We start from the raw sequence: 23,754 nt of genomic DNA on the forward strand, positions 1-23,754 counted from the left end.
CTATTCCGGCCCCGCCCCCGACCCCATTCCTCCTCTGTCCGAAGCTCTCAACTCAGATGTCTTCTGTGAGTTCCAAGCACCTCGCACCCTGCTAGCAGAGAACCACCTGATGGGCTCCCATGGCCACGTGACCTCTTAGCTAGACTACGTCCTAAGTCAATTCCCAATTCCCAAGATTTCTGGAAGCTGCCCTGAGGTTGAAACTGACATAGCATAACCAGAAAGAATCAGGTCTATGAGAGGGTCGTTCATCTGTCTGTACCCTGGGATGGGAATCAACCGGCAGTCGTCATTCTGCGGCTCCCCCGAAAAAAAACATTTCGCCTGGCACTCGTTTTTCTTCTTCGATGTTTATTTCTCTCATGAGAGACAAGAACCTCTAGCCTCAAGCAGCCTGCATCTGGCATGTGCGCACAAACGGGTGTAGAAGATCTCGGTACACAGCGCCTTGCCTTGTGGGTTCTGTGTCCAGGAGCTTTGCGTTCGGGCAGCACCACTTTAGCTGCGCCCATCCTCTGCTTCGTATCTGACCACTTGTCAAAAATACTTTGAGCTGGGTTGAGGATGAAATACTTGATAATGCGAGCATTTTAGGGTTATCTGGGTACTTGACAGGAAGATAGCATCATCTTTCAGGCAAGTATTTCAACTTATTCCTCCAAAGGAAATTAAAATATGAACAAGCTTTGTCTACTATTCGTAATTTATTTAATGCCTTTTAAGATTTTTTTGGTCATAGGACGCGTGCACTCGCTGGAGACAGAGACAGAGAGAGGAAAATGAGAAATCACCCCCGAGGCAGGATGGCCACCCTACAACCCCCTCCTCCAATCTCCTCTCGGGATTTTGGGTATGCATGCACACATGACCAGCGATTTTCAAGCTGTTGTCCGGGACCCTAACTGTGTCCAGCACGTAGGAGTGCAGCTCCTTAACCACCACACCACCTGCAGGTCCCTCACTTAATTTTTAAAACTACTTTTCAAAACTACTTTCACTTCTCATGCTAGGTGCACAGCAGTTTATTAATACTTCTCATTAAATGAAAAGTTCATTCGTGGGGGACCAGCAGGTGGTGTGGTAGTTAAGGCACTGGACACACCCATAATGGCCCACCATGGTTTGAGACCTGGACCTGGTGCCTTGCTTTCTCGCTCGCTTGCTCTCTCTCTCATAAAATTAAATGAATATTTAATTAAGAAAAAAAAGTCCATTTGTGTATTTCTGAACTCATTTAGGGGTAAGTCTAAGATTCAGTTCTCTAAACACAACCCTGAGCTTACACGGAACCTCTCCCTACCCTCGTGAGAGGGAAAGACGCTCCTTACCCTAAGGCTTCCAGGAGCAAAGCCAAAAGGAGGCTGTCAGAAGCCATGCACCTTCGAGCATGAAGAAATGCTTTGTGAACTGCGGTGTCTGCCAGTGAGAACCTATCAGAGTACAATGAATCTGAAGCTGCCTACTCCACCCTCACACCTTGGCAGGGATCATTTCTTCCCCTTTCCTCTTTATAACAATTGCCAGAAGGTATGTGAGCTGGCCAGAAAGAGACATGGGGGAGAGGTGAGGGGCCCCAATGGGGAACGGTCACACTATAATCCCTACTCCCCCATTTCTCCATCCTCTCAGGATCGAGAGAACCCACACAAAAGCACCAGTATGTTTTTGAAACCACCATGGCCAAGATTCACTGTGGTCTGCCATGTGGGACCCAGCTCCCTTAACCACTAAGTTATGGGGCATCTCCATTTCTCCTTCCATGTCATATTACTGAGCTGGACACTATCAACTAGAAGTGTCAGAAAGCTCTTTCTGAAGCACCATTAAAATGTGGTTCCCAGTATTCACTAACACTTGTCTGTTCGGATTCGTCTACCATGCCGCACAGAGGTCAATGGTATTGAAGGTGGCTGACTTCAGTCTTCTTTTTTTTATTCAACAACTGCAGGTCCCTAATCCAATTTCCATTCCAATTCTTCCTTGTCAGCTGCCCATATTCCAATTCTTCCTAGTCAGCTGCCCATCTCATCATCACTTCCTTACCTACCCACAAGGCCAAGTTTCCCCTGTGCACTGAAGGACCTTTTCACCTTTAAGGTGCTCAACATGTCAGTGTAGACACTGGTGCCAAAGGAAAGGGTAAGATAGGAGGCCTCGAAACAGCTATAGGAAAGTCTGGCTTCATTAAGAATTAAATTTCTTACCAGATAATAGGATACCACCTGATTCATTCAATACTATTCATTTTATTTCAAAATATAAATATTTTACATTTACAAAGAAGTTACACCAGTAGGTTGTCGAAGCAAGATAAAGCTAAGAAACGGCATTTATGTGAGAATAAAGAATATTTATTGTTGTTTTTGAATAGTCTTTTTTAAACTTTGCCTGAGAGTGCAGAGATGACACATTTCCAAAGTTACATAAGAAATCACAACGATGTTATCTAATTTTGGTTTCAAAACAAAATAGTATTTAAAATACAATCCAGTCACCTAAATAAGTGGCAATGCAAAGGATAAAACAAAGTTTTCTTTGGAATAGCTACAATCATTACACTTTCTGGGGCACTGCAGATAAAGAAATGGCATTTGGTTAAGTCCGAATGATGTCACTTCAAGATTTGCTTCTGTATCTTTCATTGTAAAATAGAAAGCTACAAGGAAAGTAAGAAACCAGGTGTGGAGCACAGCACTCTGGACTTGGAGTCAGAAGTCCTGCTCCTGAATTCTGTCTCCATCATTGCGTGCTATAAACCTAGGGGGAAATCACAAAAAACCTTCCAGAGTCTTCAGTGTATCATCTGCACAATGAGGATAATACTGCTTATCTTCCAGGGCTCTCACAAAAGGTGTGTGAAAATTATAAAGTGCCATACAAAAACATTATTAAAATGCATTATCAATATATTACCACTATATTTGCACATTAACTGATCCTTGAAAAACTCGAAAAATTAATCACAAATACTGATTTTTTTATTTTTTTTGAGAGGCTTTTGCTATAGGGTGCACACGCTCATCAGAAAGACAGAGAGACGGAGGGACAGAAAGAGAGAAATCACCCCCAAGGGGGATGGCCACGACACAGTCCCTTCTCCATTCTCCTCTCGGGATCTTGGGCATGGACACACATGTGCCCAGCATGAGTTTAAGCCACCGAGTCCAGGACTCGAACCTTGGTTGACTACATGGGAGTCCAGTGACATAGCCATTATGCCATCTGCTGGTACCCCACAAATACTGACTTTTTTTTACACACCACAGGTATAGAAGAATCTATACTTTATGTATAGTGCTAAACAGCAAATATGCTTTCTTCCTACTATCTCGATAAACTTTGGGATTCCATTATGGATTACATGGTACCACAGTAAGAGATTAACCACTGGGTATTTCCATTAAGGACATCTGCTCAAAGAGAAGCATGTTTCCCAAAGGACCCACAGTTCTTTTGAGATGCTCTGGGAAATCTAAGGTTATACATAGTCTCTGTCCCCTCTTACAAATTCACAATGTGTAATAAATAGCATGTTCAAAACTCTCCTAAGTATTGTGGAGAGGAAACAAACTCAGCATTCCTCAGGATTCCATGGAATCCCTTCCCACCGCAGTTTTTCCCTCTCACATACCTGCTAACATCTCTTGGAACCACTGCTATAAGAAACACATTTTGCCAAAAGCTGCGCAACTAGGAGGAAAAAGGTAAGAGTAGAACAGTGGACTCAGAAAAAAACTGAGTATTTAGTACTCTACTCTGAATTCTGTGACTAACGGGGTGTACGTGTGTGTGTGTGTGTGTGTGTGTGTGTGTGTGTGTGAGAGAGAGACAAGTCAAGTCACTTTAACCTAAGAATTTGTCTCTTTCTCTACAAAATGGCAGGATCATTTAGTTATAAGGCTCATTCTAGCACAGAATTTCTAGGACTCTAGTAGATGGAAAGAATATCTTGATTTACAATTTCTTCTCTCTCTCTTTTTTTTTTTTTTGACGAGATTTTTGCAGTAGGGCACGTGAGCTGGCTGGAGAGACAGAGAGGCAGATAGCAAGAAATCACCCCCTGGGGAGATAGCCATGCCACAATCCCTTCTCCTCCATTCTCCTCTTGGGATTTTGGGCACACATGCACATGTGCCCCATGGGTCTGGGCTTCGAACCACGGTTGACTACGTGGGAGTTAAGCAATAAAACCATTATGCCACCTGTTGGTCCTTAACTTACAACTCTCTTGATTATTTCTATATTATCAGTGGCTTCACATAACATCAGTATTGTTTGCAGGTTCTCAATACTCATTAGATTAATAAATGTATTTTGATGCTACAATGTATAAAGACATTGAATAAAGACATTTATTTTTTAGAGAGATTTTTGCTATTGGGTGAGTGCGCTTGCTGGAGAGACAGAGAGACAGAAAGCAAGAAATCACACCCCAGGGGAGATGGCCACACCGCATTCCCTTCTCCTCTATTCTCCTATCAGAATCCTGGCCACGCACGCACACGTGCCCGGCGTGAATTTCAAGCTACTGCATTCGGGACTTGAACCGCAGTTGGCCATGTGAGAGTCAGCAACAGAACCATTACACCGCCTGCAGGTCCCAACGGAGACATTTACTTAAATAAATAACAAAAACAGCATGTGTGCGCACACATACCCTGTAGCTTGGATGTATTCTGTCTGAGGCTATTTACACTGAGAAATGTGCCCTCAAAGTCCCACTGCTGTATTTCTTGGGTTGTCGTGGGAGAACCCTCCAAGGAGCCTGCAAGGTCAGGACCAAAGCACAGAAAGTCTTGAGGAGTTTTTCCAATACACCCAAACCTAAGAGCTCTGGATACTCGTCTGAATTACTTTGCTCTAAGCTACTTTGCTCTAAGCTAACTGAATTCCTGCCCAGTAGTGACACATTCCTGAAGCACTAACTAACAAAATGGGAACCTGGAAGTCCTGACATCACAAACATTCCTGTTACAGCCAGGCTTGGCCAGAAGACCCCATCTGTAAGCCAGTTAAGCAACCGTTTAGTAGAATGAGCAGCTGCCACTTCTAATGGCTACAGAGTTTGTATAAATGGAGGGGGGATCACCATGTAACACCTTTTGGGTATTTTCTGTCGAGAGTCAATCCACACTAGTGTCAGAAGTCAAAGGAAAATTCCACCAGCTAACAACCTCTCTTGGGAGAGTGTTCAGAAGTTGCCATTTTAATAGCAACTAGGACTAGCATCCAAGCAGTCTGATAGAGATCACTTCCAGGAACAGAAAGTGTGCTAAGAATTTTGGAACATAAGCAGTTACGTGACATGGTATTTATGCTAGAAGTTCCGTGTCTTGTTTTCTCTCACAGAAGAGAGGGATATATTTTGTGGACGGAGAGTTTTTATGTCCCTCCACCCTTTAATTCCATTTACAACTGAATAGTAAATGTGACCTTGAAACTAATCTTTAATAAATCCATGAAGTATAAAGCTGTTGCGACAGATTTCTGTACTTGGTTTTCACTGAAGCAATGTCGACATAATCAGTCCATTTTCTGTTTCTAGGGAAACGTCTCCTTTCTGGGCAGGTTCTGACTGAGGCTCTGACAATCAGGGTATCTTGGGTTATCTTGGAGACTTGAGCTTAATTAAGACTCCTACTTTTTCATACCATTTGATCTCTACGCCTATGAAAATTCTGTAAAACCTCCTCACTGTACCTAAGGGGGGCATGCTGAGATGCTTCTCTCTGGTTACAAGGGTTCCAGAAAGACCTCCCAGGTGACGGATCTTCCTAGTTTTGATGCTGTCACTCTAGCAAGGGAACAGTTTGAGTCTCCTCTCAAGGGCTTCCAGGGTACTTCCGCTGAAATATCAGGGTGATGACACATAACTGCTCCAGGTTTGGGCAGCTTTAAGCTACTATTCTTATAGAGCTCAGGATTCCCCTCCAAGAACCTGGTATTCAGACCAGCAGGTGTCATGGTGGTTAAGGTGCTGGATCCCACATGGCCAACTCCACAGTTTGAATCCTGAGCCTAGTGGCTTGAAGAGTACACTGGGTGTGTATGCGCGTGTGCCCTAAGTCCCAAGGGAATAAAGAAGTGGGGACTGTGGCATAGTCATCCATCCTGGAGGGGTGGTGGTAGTGATTTCTCTCTTTCTCCACCCGCCCTCCCCAAGTAAACACATATACCCTAGGGCAAAAACCTAAAAACAAAAACACAAGAAACAAAAAAACACACAAGTTTTCATACTGTTTATCCCAGGAATGGCATGGTATTAACTCAGGTTTAGTTTTTTGCAATGTCACTTTATGTAACTAAAAGCACTATGCAAGAACAGAATTTGCATAAGTACACTAACACTAACTCATTGGACGTACTATTTGTGTCTTAAGAATATGTGCTAATTACACCTACAAACTTATCATATATAATTAAGAAGAACAAACAAACCTGATTTCTTTTTTAACCCTTTGGATGTGAAATTTTTCAGTTTACCATTACATATGATCTGGCTGAGATTTAAAGTAAGAGAGGCCTTCTTCTGAGTTGTCTCCTACACCAGCACCCTGTACGGTCCCCTGCATGGAGCCTAGTGTGTAGCAAACTCTCAAGAAATACCTTACGGAATGAATGAATGACCCAGTAACTGCCTAAGAAAACACTGAGTTACTCAGCAGCCAAATCTAACACCTGGCAAAACAGCAGATGATAATTGTGGAAGAGCTCAATAAAAATAAGAGCTCTGCATCTAGTCTGAATAAAAACAGTCAAAAGACCTCGTGGCAGCCTCTCCTAGACGGAGTTTTTCTTAAATGGCATAATACGTTCAAGCTAATTATCATTAACTTCCTAGTAAGGACATGTTATTTGTAATTTTAAATGTTTTCTGAAAAGGTTCCATTTACAACTGAATAGTAAATGTGACCTTGAAACTAATCTTTAATAAATCCATGAAGTATAAAGCTGTTGCGACAGATTTCTGTACTTGGTTTTCACTGAAGCAATGTCGACATAATCAGTCCATTTTCTGTTTCTAGGGAAACGTCTCCTTTCTGGGCAGGTTCTGACTGAGGCTCTGACAATCAGGGTATCTTGGGTTATCTTGGAGACTTGAGCTTAATTAAGACTCCTAGTGGCTTGAAGAGTACACTGGGTGTGTATGCGCGTGTGCCCTAAGTCCCAAGGGAATAAAGAAGTGGGGACTGTGGCATAGTCATCCATCCTGGAGGGGTGGTGGTAGTGATTTCTCTCTTTCTCCACCCGCCCTCCCCAAGTAAACACATATACCCTAGGGCAAAAACCTAAAAACAAAAACACAAGAAACAAAAAAACACACAAGTTTTCATACTGTTTATCCCAGGAATGGCATGGTATTAACTCAGGTTTAGTTTTTTGCAATGTCACTTTATGTAACTAAAAGCACTATGCAAGAACAGAATTTGCATAAGTACACTAACACTAACTCATTGGACGTACTATTTGTGTCTTAAGAATATGTGCTAATTACACCTACAAACTTATCATATATAATTAAGAAGAACAAACAAACCTGATTTCTTTTTTAACCCTTTGGATGTGAAATTTTTCAGTTTACCATTACATATGATCTGGCTGAGATTTAAAGTAAGAGAGGCCTTCTTCTGAGTTGTCTCCTACACCAGCACCCTGTACGGTCCCCTGCATGGAGCCTAGTGTGTAGCAAACTCTCAAGAAATACCTTACGGAATGAATGAATGACCCAGTAACTGCCTAAGAAAACACTGAGTTACTCAGCAGCCAAATCTAACACCTGGCAAAACAGCAGATGATAATTGTGGAAGAGCTCAATAAAAATAAGAGCTCTGCATCTAGTCTGAATAAAAACAGTCAAAAGACCTCGTGGCAGCCTCTCCTAGACGGAGTTTTTCTTAAATGGCATAATACGTTCAAGCTAATTATCATTAACTTCCTAGTAAGGACATGTTATTTGTAATTTTAAATGTTTTCTGAAAAGGAAATCTTCAACACTTAGGGACCCCTTTCCCTCAACAATTCCCTTGGGAGCAGAGGAAGGACTGGATAATTGTTTAAAAACGGTAGAAAGGACAGAACTGCAAGCTGGCTTCTAGTCCCAGCCCTGTCATTAACTGTGGAACAAGTGGGCATTCATAACAAATGGGTAATAACACCTATTCTACCTCATGGCACTGAGAAAACCACATGATGTTAAAGAAATACTGCCATACAGAGTTGGCAGACTATGGCGTCAGAAAGACCTGAGGCCAACTCTTAATAAACTTTAGAACTTTAAGTTGGTTACTTTTCTGAACCTGAGCTTCCCACTTGGTGTGAAGCATCTGTAAAATAACAGCTATGCAAAATCGGATGGGAAGTGGCTGTGAAATAATACGCAAAAGGACGATGTAAAGCACTATGCTGGTCCTGTGCTATCTGGGACATTTAAAAAGTTACAAGTTAATTCAACAAGCATTCATCCAGAGTCGTGTGCAAGGCACTGTGCTAAGGGACAGGAAAAACAGCACGTAAATATGAAAGCCTGCTGCTGCTAAGTGCTAACTGGGCAGGCAGAGTTCCAAATAATGAAACATGGCTACATGTAACGAGTCAGAGTATTGCTACACCTGAGATTTTTCACTTAAAACATTTAGAAAGAAGAAACTGCAGGATAGCATAAATTCTGTCAGACTGTTACCATTCATAGCAGCTTAATAAGTATATTACTCCAATGTGGTCAGCCAAGTCTTAGAATTCTGACAATACTGTAATAAGGGATGGAGGGAGAGGGAGGGGAGAGGAGCTCGGTCTTGTGTCTCCCAGACCGCAACATACAACTGAACATCAAACGAGCCACCCCATCCTCGTACTTACATTTGTTTTTTCTTAAAGAGGAGACATACGTTCTGTGAAAAGGGTGGAAGACTTGTTTTTTCCTGCCCACCTAACTACATACGCAAAAGTTTAGGCCTTCTTTGTGGAAAAGCAACTGTCACAGAAAAGTTTAAGAACAGATCTCTTAAAGCAGAAGAAAATTATTGTACACATTTTCAACAGCAGGTAGTTTAGAGTTCTTAAAATAATTTTATAAATACGTATTATAATACTATAGATAACCAAAGTGAAAAAAACTTCAAGCCATGGTACCAGTGTATAAACTAAAACATTTCAAGCCACCTTAGCAGCAGCCAAGTGAACAAACAACATTTCTGAACTCGCGAAGCAGCCCCCTGCAAGTTCTCTCTTGTCCAGGCAGCCTGTGTATAATAAGATCAGGAGGCTTCTGCTTCTTTCCAGGGGTTGCTCCTGTCTAGGTTCTACTTCTTAGGTGCAGCTGAAAGGACAGCCGGGCACAACTGCTCTGAACTCACTGTCGAGGGTAAACTTCCTAGCCAAGTCACGGCAGTGGAAACGGTCAGTCTACAGAAGATTTCAGATCTTCAGAAATGTCACGGAAAGTCCTACAAGAAGAAAAGACCAAATGTTAGTGCTGCTTTCGAAAAGGGGAGTAAAAAGCATAAAATGAGAGAGTCAGTAACTACATACCAGACAATGGTATTCTGTTTTTAAAATTTTTGAGAGCTTTGATGAAATTATATAATCGTTATTTTTTTCGTAATATTTTCACTGAGTATTCTCTTTTTTTTAGAGAAAATTTTGCTATAGGGTGCATGCACTCACCAGAGAAACAGTTAAGATGGAAAGTGAGAAATCACCCCCCCCTGAAGAGGTAGAGACACACCACAATCCCTTCTCCATTCTTCTCTTGGGATTTTGGGCATGCACACATGTGCCTGGCCTGGGTTTTAAGCCACTGGGTCTAGGACTCGAACCACAGTCGACTTCGTGGGACTCTAGTAACATAACCAACACGCCATCTGCTGGTCCCTTCATGGAGTATTCTTTCAAAGTCTGCGAGTTGTTGCTTACTACTATTATTATTATTATTAATTTACCAGAGGGTGCATGTGATCTCCAGAAAAAGAAAAGAGAGGGGGACCGGCAGGTGGCGTGGTGGTTAAGGCGCTGGACACTCCCACATGGCTGACAGGGGTTCAAGTCCTGAATCTGGTGGCTTGAGTTCTCACTCCCCCCCACACACCTCTCTCTCAACCTCGGTCTCTCTCTGGTCAAATTAAAAAATAAATGAATGAATAAAAATAAATAATAAAAAAAGATTTCAAAAAAAGAAAAGAGAGGAAAAGTGATAAAGCATTTGCCATGGGGGATGGTCATGCTACAACTGCTTCTCCATTTCTCTTCTCAGGATTTGGGGCATGTACTTAGTGCACATGCCCAGCATTTTGTTCTGTTTTGTTTTAATAGGCTTTTGTCATAGGGCACATGTGCTCACTGGACACAGAGAGAGAATCAGAAGGAAGATGAGAAATTACTCCCCAGGGAGGATGGCCGTGCCCACAATCTCTTCTCCTCCAATCTCCTCCTGGGATTTGTGGGCATGCACACATACGTGCCTGGCATGCTTTTCAAGCCACCAGGCCCGAGACTTGAACCACAGTCATCCATGTGGGAGTCCAGCGCCTTAACCACCATACTCCCTGCTGGCACCGTCACCATGTTTTCTTAAACTGCCAGGCCCAGGATTCAAACCACACAGTTGGCCATGTGGATCCAGATGTGTTAACCACCATGCTACCAGCTGGCCTACTCTTTGTTTTTTTAAAGTTTATTCCTTTCATTTGAATAAGAGTCAGAGAGATAGAAAGACATCCTCCACAGGGTCCCACACTGTGATCTACTCTCAGATTTCCTAGTCAACCAGAATTAAGTATGCAAGTGGCCAGAATTTACAAGTCAACCAGGGAACTGAACACACAACCCTTCCATATGGATCCAGCATCATCTGAGCAGCACTGCACTGTCGAGCTGGCCATTCACACTTTAATACAAGAACTCCAGGGTTTTGCTGGGTCACTGTCTCACATTCAAAAGACTGTATCCCCGGGCTCCCTTGAAACTACCCATGACTACGTCACCAAGTTTTGGCTAATAAGACATAAGTGGAAGTGTTGTGCAACTTCTGAGCAGTTCCTTAAAAGAGAAGGGCAGCTTGCTTGCTTGTGTGCTCGCCTGCTCGCTCTCTCGCTCGCTCTCTCGCTCTCTCTCTTTCTCTCCTTCTCTCCTTCCCTCCCCTCCTCTCTCTCTCCCCCTCCCTCCTTCTCCCTCTCTCTTTTCTTTAATTTGCTTTATGGTGCATGTGCTTACCAGAAAAGACAGAGACAGAGACAGGGAGAGAGAGAAGTGAGAGAGAGGAGGAAAGTGAGAAAGCACTCCGGGTGGTGAGGGGTTTGACCACGCCATAATCCCTTCTCCTCCATTCTCCTCTCAGGATTTTGGGCATGCACATACATGCACTTGGAGTGTTTCTGAAGCCACTAGGGCAGGAACTCAAGCCGCACAATCGATCATGTCAGATCCAGCTGTCTTAATCACTACACCATTGGCTGGCCCAGAAGGGTGATCCTCCACCTTCTTACTGTTTAGAAAATAAATATAATGATGTAAAAAAGAAAAAAAAAAAAAAAGAAAGAAAGAAATCAGGAGACCAAAGATTAAATACTAAGTGGATACGTTTTATTATAAAAGAAGAAAGCTGATCCATCAGAGTTCAAGCTCTGAAGGATGTGGTTCAGGGCAGGAGAAAAGGGGTAGGTCTTTGCATCAAATGACATTGCACTTCTCCTGTTTCTGACCAGCATCAGACAAGCTAAGTGAACGTTGCTACCTGGCTGAGAATATCTGGCTGGATGGAGGAGGTTAGCTGTGTAAAGCGCCTACCTCAGGACTGAAGTAGCTAGCTGGCCTTTGCCATACAATTTACATGCCTGGGCAGGGGTAATGTCACCTGGTCAGGGTGACATCTATGTGGGCAGCCACGTGGCTAGGTCAGAGTTTATCAATGAATATGTGTCAGGCACTCATCTTAGACAAGAAGGCCTCACACCAACGCTGGCAGTCCATCAGAACGGAGATGTGTGCGTGTGCCCAGGACAGTCACGCCAGCCCTGGATGGCCCACCTCTGGACTGCTTTTATCCAAGTGACAAATCAACTTCTCACTCATCCAGGTCGCTGTTGCTCTGAGTTCTGCTGAGAGGGGATTTTCTTTTTTTCTTTTTGGTTATGTATAGCCAAACCTATCTTAAATGATACAGGCATGAAGCCATCTTAGCCACCATGCCATGGCTGGCCCTCCTCCTGTCTTCTTCGTTTTGAGTTCATACAAATATTGAAAAGGGTTAGAGAGGCAGGGCAGACAGAAACTGTGTTAAAAGGCACAATGTAAGAAGGTAATTCGATGCCAAATGGAGTTCAGGTAAAATGTTACAGAAAAATAGATTACATTCAAGGAAAAACTATTATATTCAAGAAAATAATGATTACATTCAAGAACACTCAGTTATCTTGAGGATGGTACCCTAAATCTCTTGTACCCCTAAAGCATGCCTCTAACTACAACAGCTCTATTTTCAAAGGAACAGCTTTGAGAAATAGGTAAGCTTCCTGGCTATGTATTCTGAGGCTTTAAAAGGATTTATGTATGACATGACTAAACCCATCATGTTGAAAATACGCTGACAGTCTAGGAACTGGAGAGAATTTTGTTTCCTTATTTTTATGTTGTCAAAAAAAGTCCCAAACCAAAGATTTGCAAATACACCTGTTTATATGCATTAATATCGATGAATTCACAGATTCGCAATTGCAGTACTACTGACATTTTTGTGCGTGACATTATAAGATGTTTTAGCAGTATGCCCAGCCCCTGAGCATGAGAGCCATGACAATCAAAATGTCTCCAGACATGGCCCTCCACCTTCACCAGATCATTGCTCTAGAAAACTATCAATTTATGTGTCTATTTTTCATAGTCTTACCCAAACTCATGTTTTTACATTTGTGTATAAGCAAAGCTGGCTACAAGCTGTCTAAGACAATATGAATTCCAGAAAGCACTAGAAGATCTTCACAACCAATAACTAAAACATGGCCAATGCAACAAAGCATTTTCCGACACCTGACAGGTTTCCTAATTCATCCTTTGACATCTTTTCGAATTTCTAAGAGATCTGTGAGTGTGAGCCTGTAACTACTCACTTCCTCTAAATTATGAATGAACATTTCTACTTTAGGGTAAAGATGCATGAATAAGATTAAGACTGTGGCTAGCCTAGTGACTGCTGTCTGTGGACAAGTAAGCTTAGCTGTAATTTTGAAATTCATACCTACTATTCAATTCTGCCTCTAGGCCAACAAAGGCTTGAAAAGGACTCAGAAGAAAGAAAACAGTAAAACAAGCTTAGGAAACAGTTGTTAAGAGTTTTCTTCATGTCATCTCTAGAAGTATAAGGTGTCCTGGTGCCGGTGGTAGGGTGTGAGTGTGTGTGTGTAACCCTACTAAAGTAACCACGCTCTTGAACAAACCTCTAATTATCTCTAGCAAAACCAAATCCATAACCTAGAGCAGAAAATGATTTGTTTCTGGTCTATTTATCAGGAGCAGCTCTAACTAATCAGCAAGGCTCATAAAAATAACTTTCTGGATTAGGAAGAAACAAAAAGCTACACACTGCATTTGATACTATGTGATTCTAAAGTGTTTCACCTCCTGCCTATCAAAAAACCGTCCCAGTATTCTTCCCCAAACCACAAAGATTATTAGACTCCTAAGAACCACAGTTGCAGAATTTTTCATGGAACAAGTGATGCATAAAGATAAACCATGTGATTGGGAGAATAAGGGACTATTGTTAACGCGTTGTATCTCCTTGGAGAACAATGGGGATTGTGCCCTGTGGTCTCTCACTACTCCATGTTCCTTTTAAACTAAACAACTCTGGATCTTCTCCCCAAAGTTCCAATGAGACTTTTAGAATCATTTGCTCCCTATCCCTTGTTCATGTAAATATTTCAATCTTTCCTGATTTAACAACTCAAGACTTATTGACTCCCAGCTTTCGGGAGGTGCAGAACAAATCTGGACCCTTAAAAATGACAAGCTTTCAGCTTTGCGCAGTGGCAGTATCGTAGCCAATGAGGTTTATCCGAGGCGCGATTATTGCTAATTGAAAAATGACAAGCTTTAACTGGCTAAGTTAACTAACTTAGTTTGCTCTACAGAGCTGACTCTGTATTTGCTAACCCCGCTCAGGTCACTGTGACAGGGCACACATTGTCCCTACTACGTGTGTCCCTTCCCTTCCAACAAATGTGGAATGAAGTTCTCAGGCTGGGGCTTATTGTATGTGCCATCCTCTTGTCACCCTCCAGGTTACAGCGCAAAAACCTTTTCACTCCATCTGCCTTTGGCTTCAATAACCTAACGGTTTATCTCATTTGCACTGAGCACCTTCTATGTGGTAAAACAGTGATAAACAAGTTAGACACTGTTCCTACCTTCAGCCAGCTGACCCACTAAAGGGAAGGCAGTGAATTCAATCCACATTCATAAAATGGGTATTATGTTCCAGTCTGAGAAGGGCAAGATGCTAAAGGGACACACAGCAAGGACTTCTTACCTAGTCTGAGAATTTCAGCCATGATTCTCGGTTCTCAGAAGTGTACTGAGCACAGATCAAGATACCGAACCTGGCTAGAAAGGGGTGGCACTCTTTAAATGGGAGACAACATACGCAGAGATGACCATGACTTTGGGAAAGTAAACCAGTGTACTACAGCTGGAAAATAAAGTTCTCCGCAGGCGTCACTGAGAGGAGAGCCTGGAGCAGTAGACAAGAGGCATGCAAAGTCTGCCAGCCGAGTTAGCTTCAGCTCTACCTTGAAGGTCGTGGGAAGCCATTGTGGGAATTTTTAAGCAGTAGAGAAACATGTTACATATGCTTCAGAAAAACCAGAGGCTCCGTTATGGGGAAGAGGTTGGAGAAAATAAGACACAGGAGTCAGCCAGTGGCGAGGTGGTTAAGGCACTTGGATTCCACATGGCCGACTACGTGGCTTGAGCAGACCTGGGATCTTGAAAAATATGCTGGGCACAGGGGTATATGTGCCCAAATCTGAAGAAGACAACAATGTTAAAGGGACTGCGGCAGGGCCATCCCCCGGGGGTGCGCGCGCTCTACAGTGAATATACAAACTCTATGGCCAATTTCTTTTAAAAAAGAAAAAAAGCAGACGCCAGGGAAAAGACTGTTACAGAATTTCAGGCATGGAATGATACCACCAGGAATTAAGAAGATGAACAATTCGGAAATTTTAAGTAACAGAGATTTTAAGTCAACAGAGAGTAAGTTAGGCATACTCTTTTCTAACTCTAGTTTTCTCTCTTTTTTTTTTTAAGAGAGATTTTTGCTATAGGGTATGTGTGCTCGCCAGAGGGAAAAAAAAAAAAAAAGACAGACAGAAAGCCAGAAATGACCCCCCAGGGATGGCCACGCCACAATCACTTCTCCTCCATTCTCCTCTCGGGATCTTGGGCACATACACACATGTGCCTGGGGTGAGTTATAAGTTGCTGAGTCTGGGATTCGAATCACGGTCGACTATGTGGGAATCCAGGACGAACTCCAGTTTTCTGTCTTCTCTTGGCCTCCCACGTGGTCCCAGCCTACTGAGCATCATGTCCTGGCAGCTTACACCAATATGGCTGGATCCCCAACTGGAATTCCTAAGGTCCACGGGAGCGGACATGTTTAGGGAGAACACCTTCATACATCATGTTGTAATAATAAGGGAAAAAAATAACTTTTTGCCCTAGAAAGTATGCTGTGTGACAACACAGTTTAATTAGTAAATAACTTCTTTTGTTACCGAGTACTCACTGTTGATTGAACTTTGAATATTTAATTATTAAAGACAGTCACAGCCAAGATAACTCTTAGAAAAGCAGCCATGAGTTATTAATAATTTTTTCCCTTGAGAAGAATTATTAATGCATTCCCCAAAGGACCATATCCCGGTCGCCACCTCTTACCGAGGTGTGAGCGGGTAAAGGAAAGTGACACTGTGGAGGAAGAACACTCCTGGAGGAGTTCCGAGGGTATGCTCCTCCTACCTTTTACAAAGTTTTTGTTTTTGAGCTTTAATATTCAAAGATCATTCCGTTTTTGGTAGGAGTGATACAAGTCCATCAAACCATGTCTGATTACTCTGTCCAAAAACAGGAAGTACTCGAAGAGGCGTGATTACAGTAGCATTTTTGCCCTTCCACGCAAATGGCACCAGAGGCCCAGTCTGACGGCGTAGTTGGTAACAAATCGAACTGTGGTGCTGGAAGCCACATGACTGATTGTGGGTTCGGATCCCAGGCTGGTGTGAGGATATACCAGGCACACAAATGCAAGCCCAGGATCCTAACTGGCTGGAGGGCTGGCGACAGGGGATTATGGCATGACGGGACCCTGTTGAGAGTGTCCCTCTCTCCAAATAAACAAACTAAAGAGAGAGAGGGAGGGAGAACAGAGGAAGGAAAAGATGATTGAATCAAGGCCAAAATATTGTTGGAAGCCCAAAACTATTCCATATCTACCTCATTTACCACCATCAAAATTCTGCATTTACCAGTCAACAGTGAAAAGCAGAGAGAGAGAGTCCTCCTTCCCATAATCTCTCCTTAGGTAGCTAGTTGTTCATCTGTCTGAAGATAGATAGTAGGACACAGACACAGTCTTGTCTGTCTGTCTTTTCAGCCACGGCTGCCTGTATCTGCAATTACGAGGTATGCCTAGGCCATGGCGGTGCAGCGGGGAGGCAGCCCCCCACAATGCTGAGGCCTTGTAGGAGGGTCCCAGGTTTGCGTCCTGAAGTCTCCCTCTGCACACGCACATGTGTGTCCGGGGTGGGGGTAGGATCATGGGAGGATGGGATGGAAGCCTTCTTGGAGGTGCCTATCTTTCTCTTTCTCTGTCTCCCTCTCTCAAGAAAGAAATACACGAATAGACTTAAACAAACAAACAAAAAATTATAAAAAAAGAAAAAGTATGTCCCACTAACTAAATGCAACCATCCACTCTCTATTGTCACACTAAAACAACATAAGAATTCCTAAAATAAACCACGGTCCTTCAGAGCTCCTAACACCTCCATAGATACTATTCCCTCACGGCCCATTCATTGCCTCAGCCAGGAAGTGAGTGCATTGCAAGTACAAACCATCATTGACAGATGTTGCGGATACACCAGTAAAGAAAATAGACAAGGCCCCTGCGGTGACAGCACTACACTCAAGTGGGAGGAAAGAAGACAAATAATCAAGTGAATGAATGAAAACTGTACTACAAAGGGAGCGTACAAGGTGTGATCTACAGAAGCAATAAACTAGCAAGAAGAACGTAACCTAATCTTGGGGGTAGAGGCAGCAGCTCTGACACTCTGACATTTCAGTCGAGATCTGCAGAATGATTAGGCGTTAGTTAAGAAAGAAGGGTGTGTGTGTGTGGGGGGGTCTGTATGGGTATAGAAAGCAGAATGCATAAAGGCCCACCATTATGAGGTCCTGCCAGGAAGCCAGTCTGGCTGTGGTGCAGACAGCAGTGGGAGAAATGCTGCAGGGCTAGTGAGGCTGGCACAGGCCAGATCAACCAGCCCCTGCAAGCTACATCGAGGATTGTGATCTCTGTCCTAAAACCAATGAGAAGCCGTTTTTGGGAAGAGAGCATCATGAGCAGGGGATCCTGCACTTTGTAAAGCCCACCTTGGCTGTAGTATGGACAATGAACTGAAGAACAAGAGCAAAGGTTGAAAAGCAAACCGAGGCCACGATGACCGTAGCTTCCCATGAGAAATGTCAAGAATTTGGCTGAACTCAGATAAGGGGGAGGCACTGGAGATAAAAAGGCAAAGGCGGGCCCAGCTGTGGTGACACAAGTGGCAGAGCACCACTGTGCGAGGCTGTGGCCATATGGGAGGCCCGGGTTCACGTCCCAGACCAACCTAAACAGGTTGCAGATTGGGATAGCAAGACCCTGTTAAAAATACCTAGTTCTCCCTCTGCTGCCCTCATAGAGAAGGCAATGACTGGGTCCAGCAGATGGTGTGGTGGTTAAGGCACTGGACTCTCACATGGTCAGTGGCAGTTCCTGTCCTGAACCCAGTGGCTTGAAAAGCATGCTGGCCGTATGTGCCCAAGATCCCAAGAGAAGAATGAAGGAGAAGGGACTGCGTGGCCATCCCTGTTGGGGGATGATTTCTCACCTTCCCTCTCAGTTGTCTCTGTCTCTCTCTGGTGAACACACACGCCTTGTGGCAAAACTTATAAAAAATTTTTTTTTAAACGCAAGGACAGATTTTTAGGACTTGAAGATGATGAATGAGAATACAGGAGGTAGTAAAGACAGTAAGGTAGACAGTTACCATTAGCTGAAACATCAGCTCATGTGCTCGTTAGCCATGCGACTGCAGACAAGGAAGCCTCTCCACCCTCCAATTTCCTCGTCTATAAACCAGGGTCCTAACTTCATACACAAACATTGGACAAAGTAAACAAGTAAGATAACATATGTGATGTTTTCAATTTGGCATATAGTTAAGTCCCAATAAACGTTAGCAGGGGTTGTGTTTGTTACTATTGAACAGGTCATTTAAACTTCTCATTAAAAGTAAGTGATACCATCCAGCCCTCTCAAAATAGAATTAAAATGTCAATAAAAGCATTTTTCTAAGGGTCAGTAGGTGGCATGGAGGTGGGGGTGGCTAGGTGCCATATGGTCAATGGTGAGTTTCCAGTGCTGGACCCAGCAGCTTGAAAAACCATGCTGGGCATGTGTGTATGCGTGCCCGAAACTCTGAGAGGAGAATGGAGGAAAGAGGACTGCAGCACAGCCACGCCCCCTGAGGGCTCACAGTGCACGTTCTCTCTCTCATTCTCTGGCACACATATACGCCCTACAGAAAACTTAAAAAAAAAAAAAAAAAAAAAAAAAAAAGGAAAGAGAGAAAAAAGGATTTTTTTTAAAGGCATAAATCCACCTTGAAAAAATAAACACAAGAGCAACAGACTTTTTAGAAGGTACAAAGTGGGTGGCCAGCCTTGGCCTAAAACACCTTAAAAAGCTGAATCCTAAGCCAATAGTGCAAAAAAAATAAGAAACTGTCTGATTTGGTCAGCAAAGTCCCCCTTAAGGCTCAGAAACTGGCATCAGTAGGAGACAAGACTGACATGAGGGCATGAGCCATACTGGCACTGTTAGACAAAGTCAATCGAAGTTTACGCCTTGAATAATGCCCAGCCCCTTGCCTTCTCCAGCTCCCAGGAGGCTGTGGTCAAGCTTCCAAGCCATAGGCAGGAAATCAGATCTTCCTTGGATGAAAGAAAGCTGAAAGGGAGACCAAAACCCAGCGACATCGAGGGCTACAAACGGCAGTGCCCTGCCCGATTATATTATGGTAACACATATCGACCACCTATAGCTTCCGAATATCTACCTCTTAACATGAATTAGCAGCCAAAAATCATCTGTATTTGATATTGTAGTTTTTTTGGTGAAGAGACTGCAGATGTAATGAATATCCCCAATGAGGTGACTTAAAATTATATTAAAAAAAAAAAAAAAAGTATGCCAGGTGGGCTGGGTCTAATCCGGGGAGCTGTTCAAGAAAAAAGGTCAAGGACAGGACAGGGGACAGTAGCACAGCACTAATCCAACACTGCAGAGCTGACCCACATGGCAGTTACAGGGTCACATCCTGAGACCTCCCTGCACACACACAGGGCAGAATGTAGCCATTATCTGGGCTCACTGAGGCGGGGTGGGGGGGGACTTTGGTGTGGAGATCCTGTAGGGGTGTCTGTCTCTCTGTCTCTCATTTATGAAAAAAATACATAAACTTAAAAAAAAAAAAAAAAAACACCTGCCTAAAAGAAGGGACAGAATCAGAAAATATTCTGCTGCAGGAGCTGTAAGCCCAGTTCTACAAGCTAAAAGAAAAGAAGTTTGTCAACAACACTGCAGGCCACAGAGGAATCCCGGCCCTGGCTGACACCTTAAAGACAACCTTGTCAGATCCTGAGCACAAGACTCAGCCAAGTTGCTGGGACTCTTTACCCACAGAACCTGTATAATAAACTGTTTAAGGTTTTTGCCATTGGGCACATGTGCTCACTGCAGTGACAGACACGCAGTGACAGACACAGTGCGAGGGAAAGCTGAGAAATCACCACCCAAGGGAATGGCCATACTTCAATTCCTTTTCCTCCTAGAATTTTGAGCATGCAGACACCCAGTGTGAGTTTCAAGCAGCCAGGTTAGAGACTCAAACCATGGTTGGCTATGTGGGCGTCCAGCACCTTAACCACTGCGCCACCTGCTGGCTCCTGTATAATAAATTATACAGTGTTTTCAGCTATTAACTGTGTGCAATTTATTATGTATCATAGAAAATATGTACCTCTATGTTAAAAAGGTACATTTTATTTCACATAAACATTTCAATAAGCCCAGCTGAAAAAAAAAAGGTAGCAGAAATGAAAACACCTAAAAGACAAGAAAATGAAATGACTAGTCTGTAGGGGTCAAATTATCAAGATAAGTTTCTGAAAGGAAAAAAAGGAAATCACAAAATAACTCAACTACAGATTAATTATGATATTAGAAAAAACCTTTTCAGATATGTATAATCTTTCAAAATTTAACTCCTTTGTATTTTCTCAAAAAAAAAAAAAAAAAAAAAAGACAAGATGTGCTCCAACAGAAGAGAGTCATCTGCAAAGAAAATGATATGGAGTATAAAAATAAGGATTCCTGGGGCCAGCAGTTGGCATAGTGGTTAAGGTGCTGTACTCCCACATGGCTGACCATGGTTTTAGTTCTGGACCTGGTTGCTTGAAACTTTGCCATGGACATGCATGTGTATGCCCAAAATCCCGAGAAGAGAATAAAGGAAAAGGGAATGCAGTGTGGCCATCTCTCCTGGGGAGGACTGGGGGTGTGGTTTCTCACTTTCTGTCTCTCTGTCTCTCCAGCAAATGCACACACCCTATAGCAAAAAATCTCTTAAAAAAACAAACAAACAAACAAAAAATACAAAGGATTCCTGGGTCAGTCAGTGGCATAGAGGTTAAAGGTGCTGGATCCCACATGGCAAATTCCATGGTTCAAGTCCCAAACCTGGCAGCTTGACAATCATGCTGGGCAAATGTGCACACCCAAAATCCCAAGAAGAAGATGCCAAGACTGTGGCATGGCCATTCCCCGTGAAGAGTGATTTCTCACCTCTCTCTCTTTCTCTCTCTCTCTCTCTGGCAATCACATATCACACAGCAAAAAAACTAAAATCATATAAATAAAAAATAAAAACAAATAAATAAAATAAATAAGGATTCCAACAGAGAAGCCAATTGAGGGACTCCCCAGGGTGACAGCTGAACAGGTAAAAAGGACAGCACTTCACTAGAGTGGATGATCAGAGGAATGCAAGTGGCACTTCTTCCCGACGACCCAATATAACCAGACAGTACACCTCCAGGTATATACCCAACTGACACAAAGTACTTTGTGCCCACCAAAAGACATGTGAGTGTAAGAAAGTTCATGACAAATTCATTCACAATAGCCCTGAGCTGGAAACTACCCCCAAATCGATAAAAACGACAATGAATAAATATGATTGTCAGATATTCATATGCTGGGAGACTAGACAACAATGAAATAAGAACGAACAATAAACAATGGAAAATGAAAGCAATGACATAACGGAATCACACAGATTGGACGTTGAGCAAAAGAGGCCTGACGCAAGAGAGCATACTGTATGATTCCTTGTTGATGAAGGTCAGATGGGCGCTTTGCTTTAACTCACCGCTGAGGCTGAGCAGGCCAGGGCGTCTGGCTAGGTGTGGGCACCGAGTTTGTGGGACTCACGAGCATGGCGCTGTAGATGTTGGAAGCAACCACAAGTATGCATAGAAGAATGGGCCCAATGATTGCTCCTTCCAGGCCCAGGTAGTAGGCTCCACCAGCCACTGCCAAGCCCGTGAGGTAAGGATGGCCACCTCTGAAATAAAAGGCACACTGATTAGTTCATAACTTTTAACAAACATAAATCTTAGAATAAATCTAGGGGCCAGCAGATGGTATGGTGGTTAAAGATGCCAGACTCCCACATGGCTGACTGTGGTTTGAGTCTCAGACCTGACAGCTTGCTTTTTCACTTTCTCTGTCTCTCTCTCTCTGGTCAAATGAAAACAAATAATACTAATAATAATAAATATGGTTAAATAAAGTAATTTAAAAAAATAAATAAATCTAAAATAGATTTCTAACACAATGCTCATTCTTTAGTACACAATGCCCTTTTTTAAGAATTATTATTTAACTTATCATTATTATTACTTTTTAATTTGATACAGATAGGGAGGGAAAATGAGAAAGCAAGCTGCCAGGTCCAGGACTTGAACCGCAGTCAGCCATTGGGAGTCCAGTACCCCAACCACCATGCCACCTGCTGGCCCCCTCAATGCCCTTTATTATAGATAGAAAGCTTTCTTCAGATTACCTCGATGCACATAAATAAATGATCATAACAATAATGAGATGTAAGCATCTTCTTCCCCATGTCACCAGCATGTGACATCTATCTGTCTGTCTTAGAGGTCCAGCAATTGAAAGAATGAAGTCAGCACTGTTAACAGGTATTCTACAGCTGTTATAGGTAGCCATCTGCGATGGGTTAAAGTTGGCCTAGGACTGCTTGTGTAGGTTATGTCACCTGTTAGGTTTACTCCAGCAAGGATAATTAAGTGGGCACAATTTGCCATGTAACTCAGTCAATTATGCTTTTTATAAGGTAACGCAACAGTAACATCTTCGTTATTTATGGGTTAGACTTCTGGTAACCTTTTAAAATATCATTTTTAACACAATAATAATAAAATGCCTGGGCTCTCATGGAGGCAGCTAGCGTGAGGCTGGGGAGCGCTGAGCTGCGCGTCGTGCCCTGCGCTGCCCAGACTAGCGAACAATACAGTCAGGATGGCTAAAGGTGACCCCAAGAAACCAAAGGGCAAGATGTCTGCTTATGCCTTCTTTGTGCAGACCTGCAGAGAAGAACATAAGAAGAAAAACCTGGAGGTCCCTGTCAATTTTGCTGAATTTTCTAAGAAGTGCTCCGAGAGGTGGAAGACAATGTCTGGGAAAGAGAAGTCGAAATTTGATGAAATGGCAAAGGCGGATAAAGTACGCTATGACCGGGAAACGAAGGATTATGGGCCAGCTAAGGGAGGCAAGAAGAAAAAGGACCCTAATGCCCCCAAAAGACCACTGTCTGGATTCTTCCTGTTCTCTTCAGAATTTCGCCCGAAGATCAAATCCACCAACCCTGGCATCTCTATCGGAGATGTGGCAAAGAAGCTGGGTGACATGTGGAACAACTTAAGTGACAGCGAGAAGCAGCCTTACATCACCAAGGCTGCAAAGCTGAAGGAGAAGTACGAGAAGGATGTTGCCAACTATAAGTCTAAAGGCAAGTCTGATGGCGCAAAGGGTCCTGCCAAAGTTGCCCGGAAAAATGTGGAAGAGGAAGATGAAGAAGACAAGGAGGGGGAACCAGCAGTTAGCGTAATGGCTATGTCGCTGGACTCCCACGTAGTCGACCGCGGTTCGTGTCCCGGACCCGGTGGCTTAAAACTCACGCCAGGCGCGTGTGTGTGCGTGCCCAAGATCCCGAGAGGAGAATGGAGGAGAAGGGATTGCGGCGTGACCATCCCCCTGGACAGTGATTTCTCGCTTTCTGTCTCTCTCTGTCTCTCTCTGTCTGGCGAGCGCACGTGCCCTACAGTGAAAATCTCTCAAAAAAAAAA

The 23,754-nt window shown here is 43.2% G+C and overlaps 2 protein-coding genes and 2 pseudogenes across 3 annotated transcripts in view; 2 read left to right on the plus strand and 2 right to left on the minus strand.

Annotated features, from left to right (window-relative positions):
- Nucleotides 1-4,296, minus strand: part of CTNNAL1 (catenin alpha like 1) — an 88,064-nt gene extending 83,768 nt beyond the window's left edge. Inside the window, exons 1-4 of the mRNA XM_006142797.3 lie at nucleotides 4,222-4,296; nucleotides 3,632-3,690; nucleotides 2,048-2,163; nucleotides 453-553 (exon numbers count right to left, since the gene is read on the minus strand). Of these exons, the coding sequence (XP_006142859.1) occupies nucleotides 453-553; nucleotides 2,048-2,163; nucleotides 3,632-3,690; nucleotides 4,222-4,296 (351 nt within the window). The remainder of the gene's footprint in view (nucleotides 1-452; nucleotides 554-2,047; nucleotides 2,164-3,631; nucleotides 3,691-4,221) is intronic.
- A 3,813-nt stretch (nucleotides 4,297-8,109) lies between these two features.
- Nucleotides 8,110-23,754, minus strand: part of TMEM245 (transmembrane protein 245) — a 112,760-nt gene continuing 97,115 nt past the window's right edge. For both annotated transcript variants that reach the window (XM_027769377.1, XM_006142706.3), the window contains 2 exons: nucleotides 21,756-21,950; nucleotides 8,110-9,443 (listed from right to left, as the gene is read on the minus strand). In XM_027769377.1, the coding sequence (XP_027625178.1) occupies nucleotides 9,398-9,443; nucleotides 21,756-21,950 (241 nt within the window). In that variant the 3' untranslated portion in view covers nucleotides 8,110-9,397. The remainder of the gene's footprint in view (nucleotides 9,444-21,755; nucleotides 21,951-23,754) is intronic.
- On the plus strand, nucleotides 14,008-14,126 carry LOC114006777 (uncharacterized; annotated as a pseudogene).
- Nucleotides 22,846-23,488, plus strand: LOC102492906 (high mobility group protein B3 pseudogene; annotated as a pseudogene).

Source organism: Tupaia chinensis, unplaced genomic scaffold, assembly GCF_000334495.1.
Source record: "Tupaia chinensis unplaced genomic scaffold, TupChi_1.0 Scaffold000081_1, whole genome shotgun sequence".
NCBI classification, from domain to species: domain Eukaryota; kingdom Metazoa; phylum Chordata; class Mammalia; order Scandentia; family Tupaiidae; genus Tupaia; species Tupaia belangeri.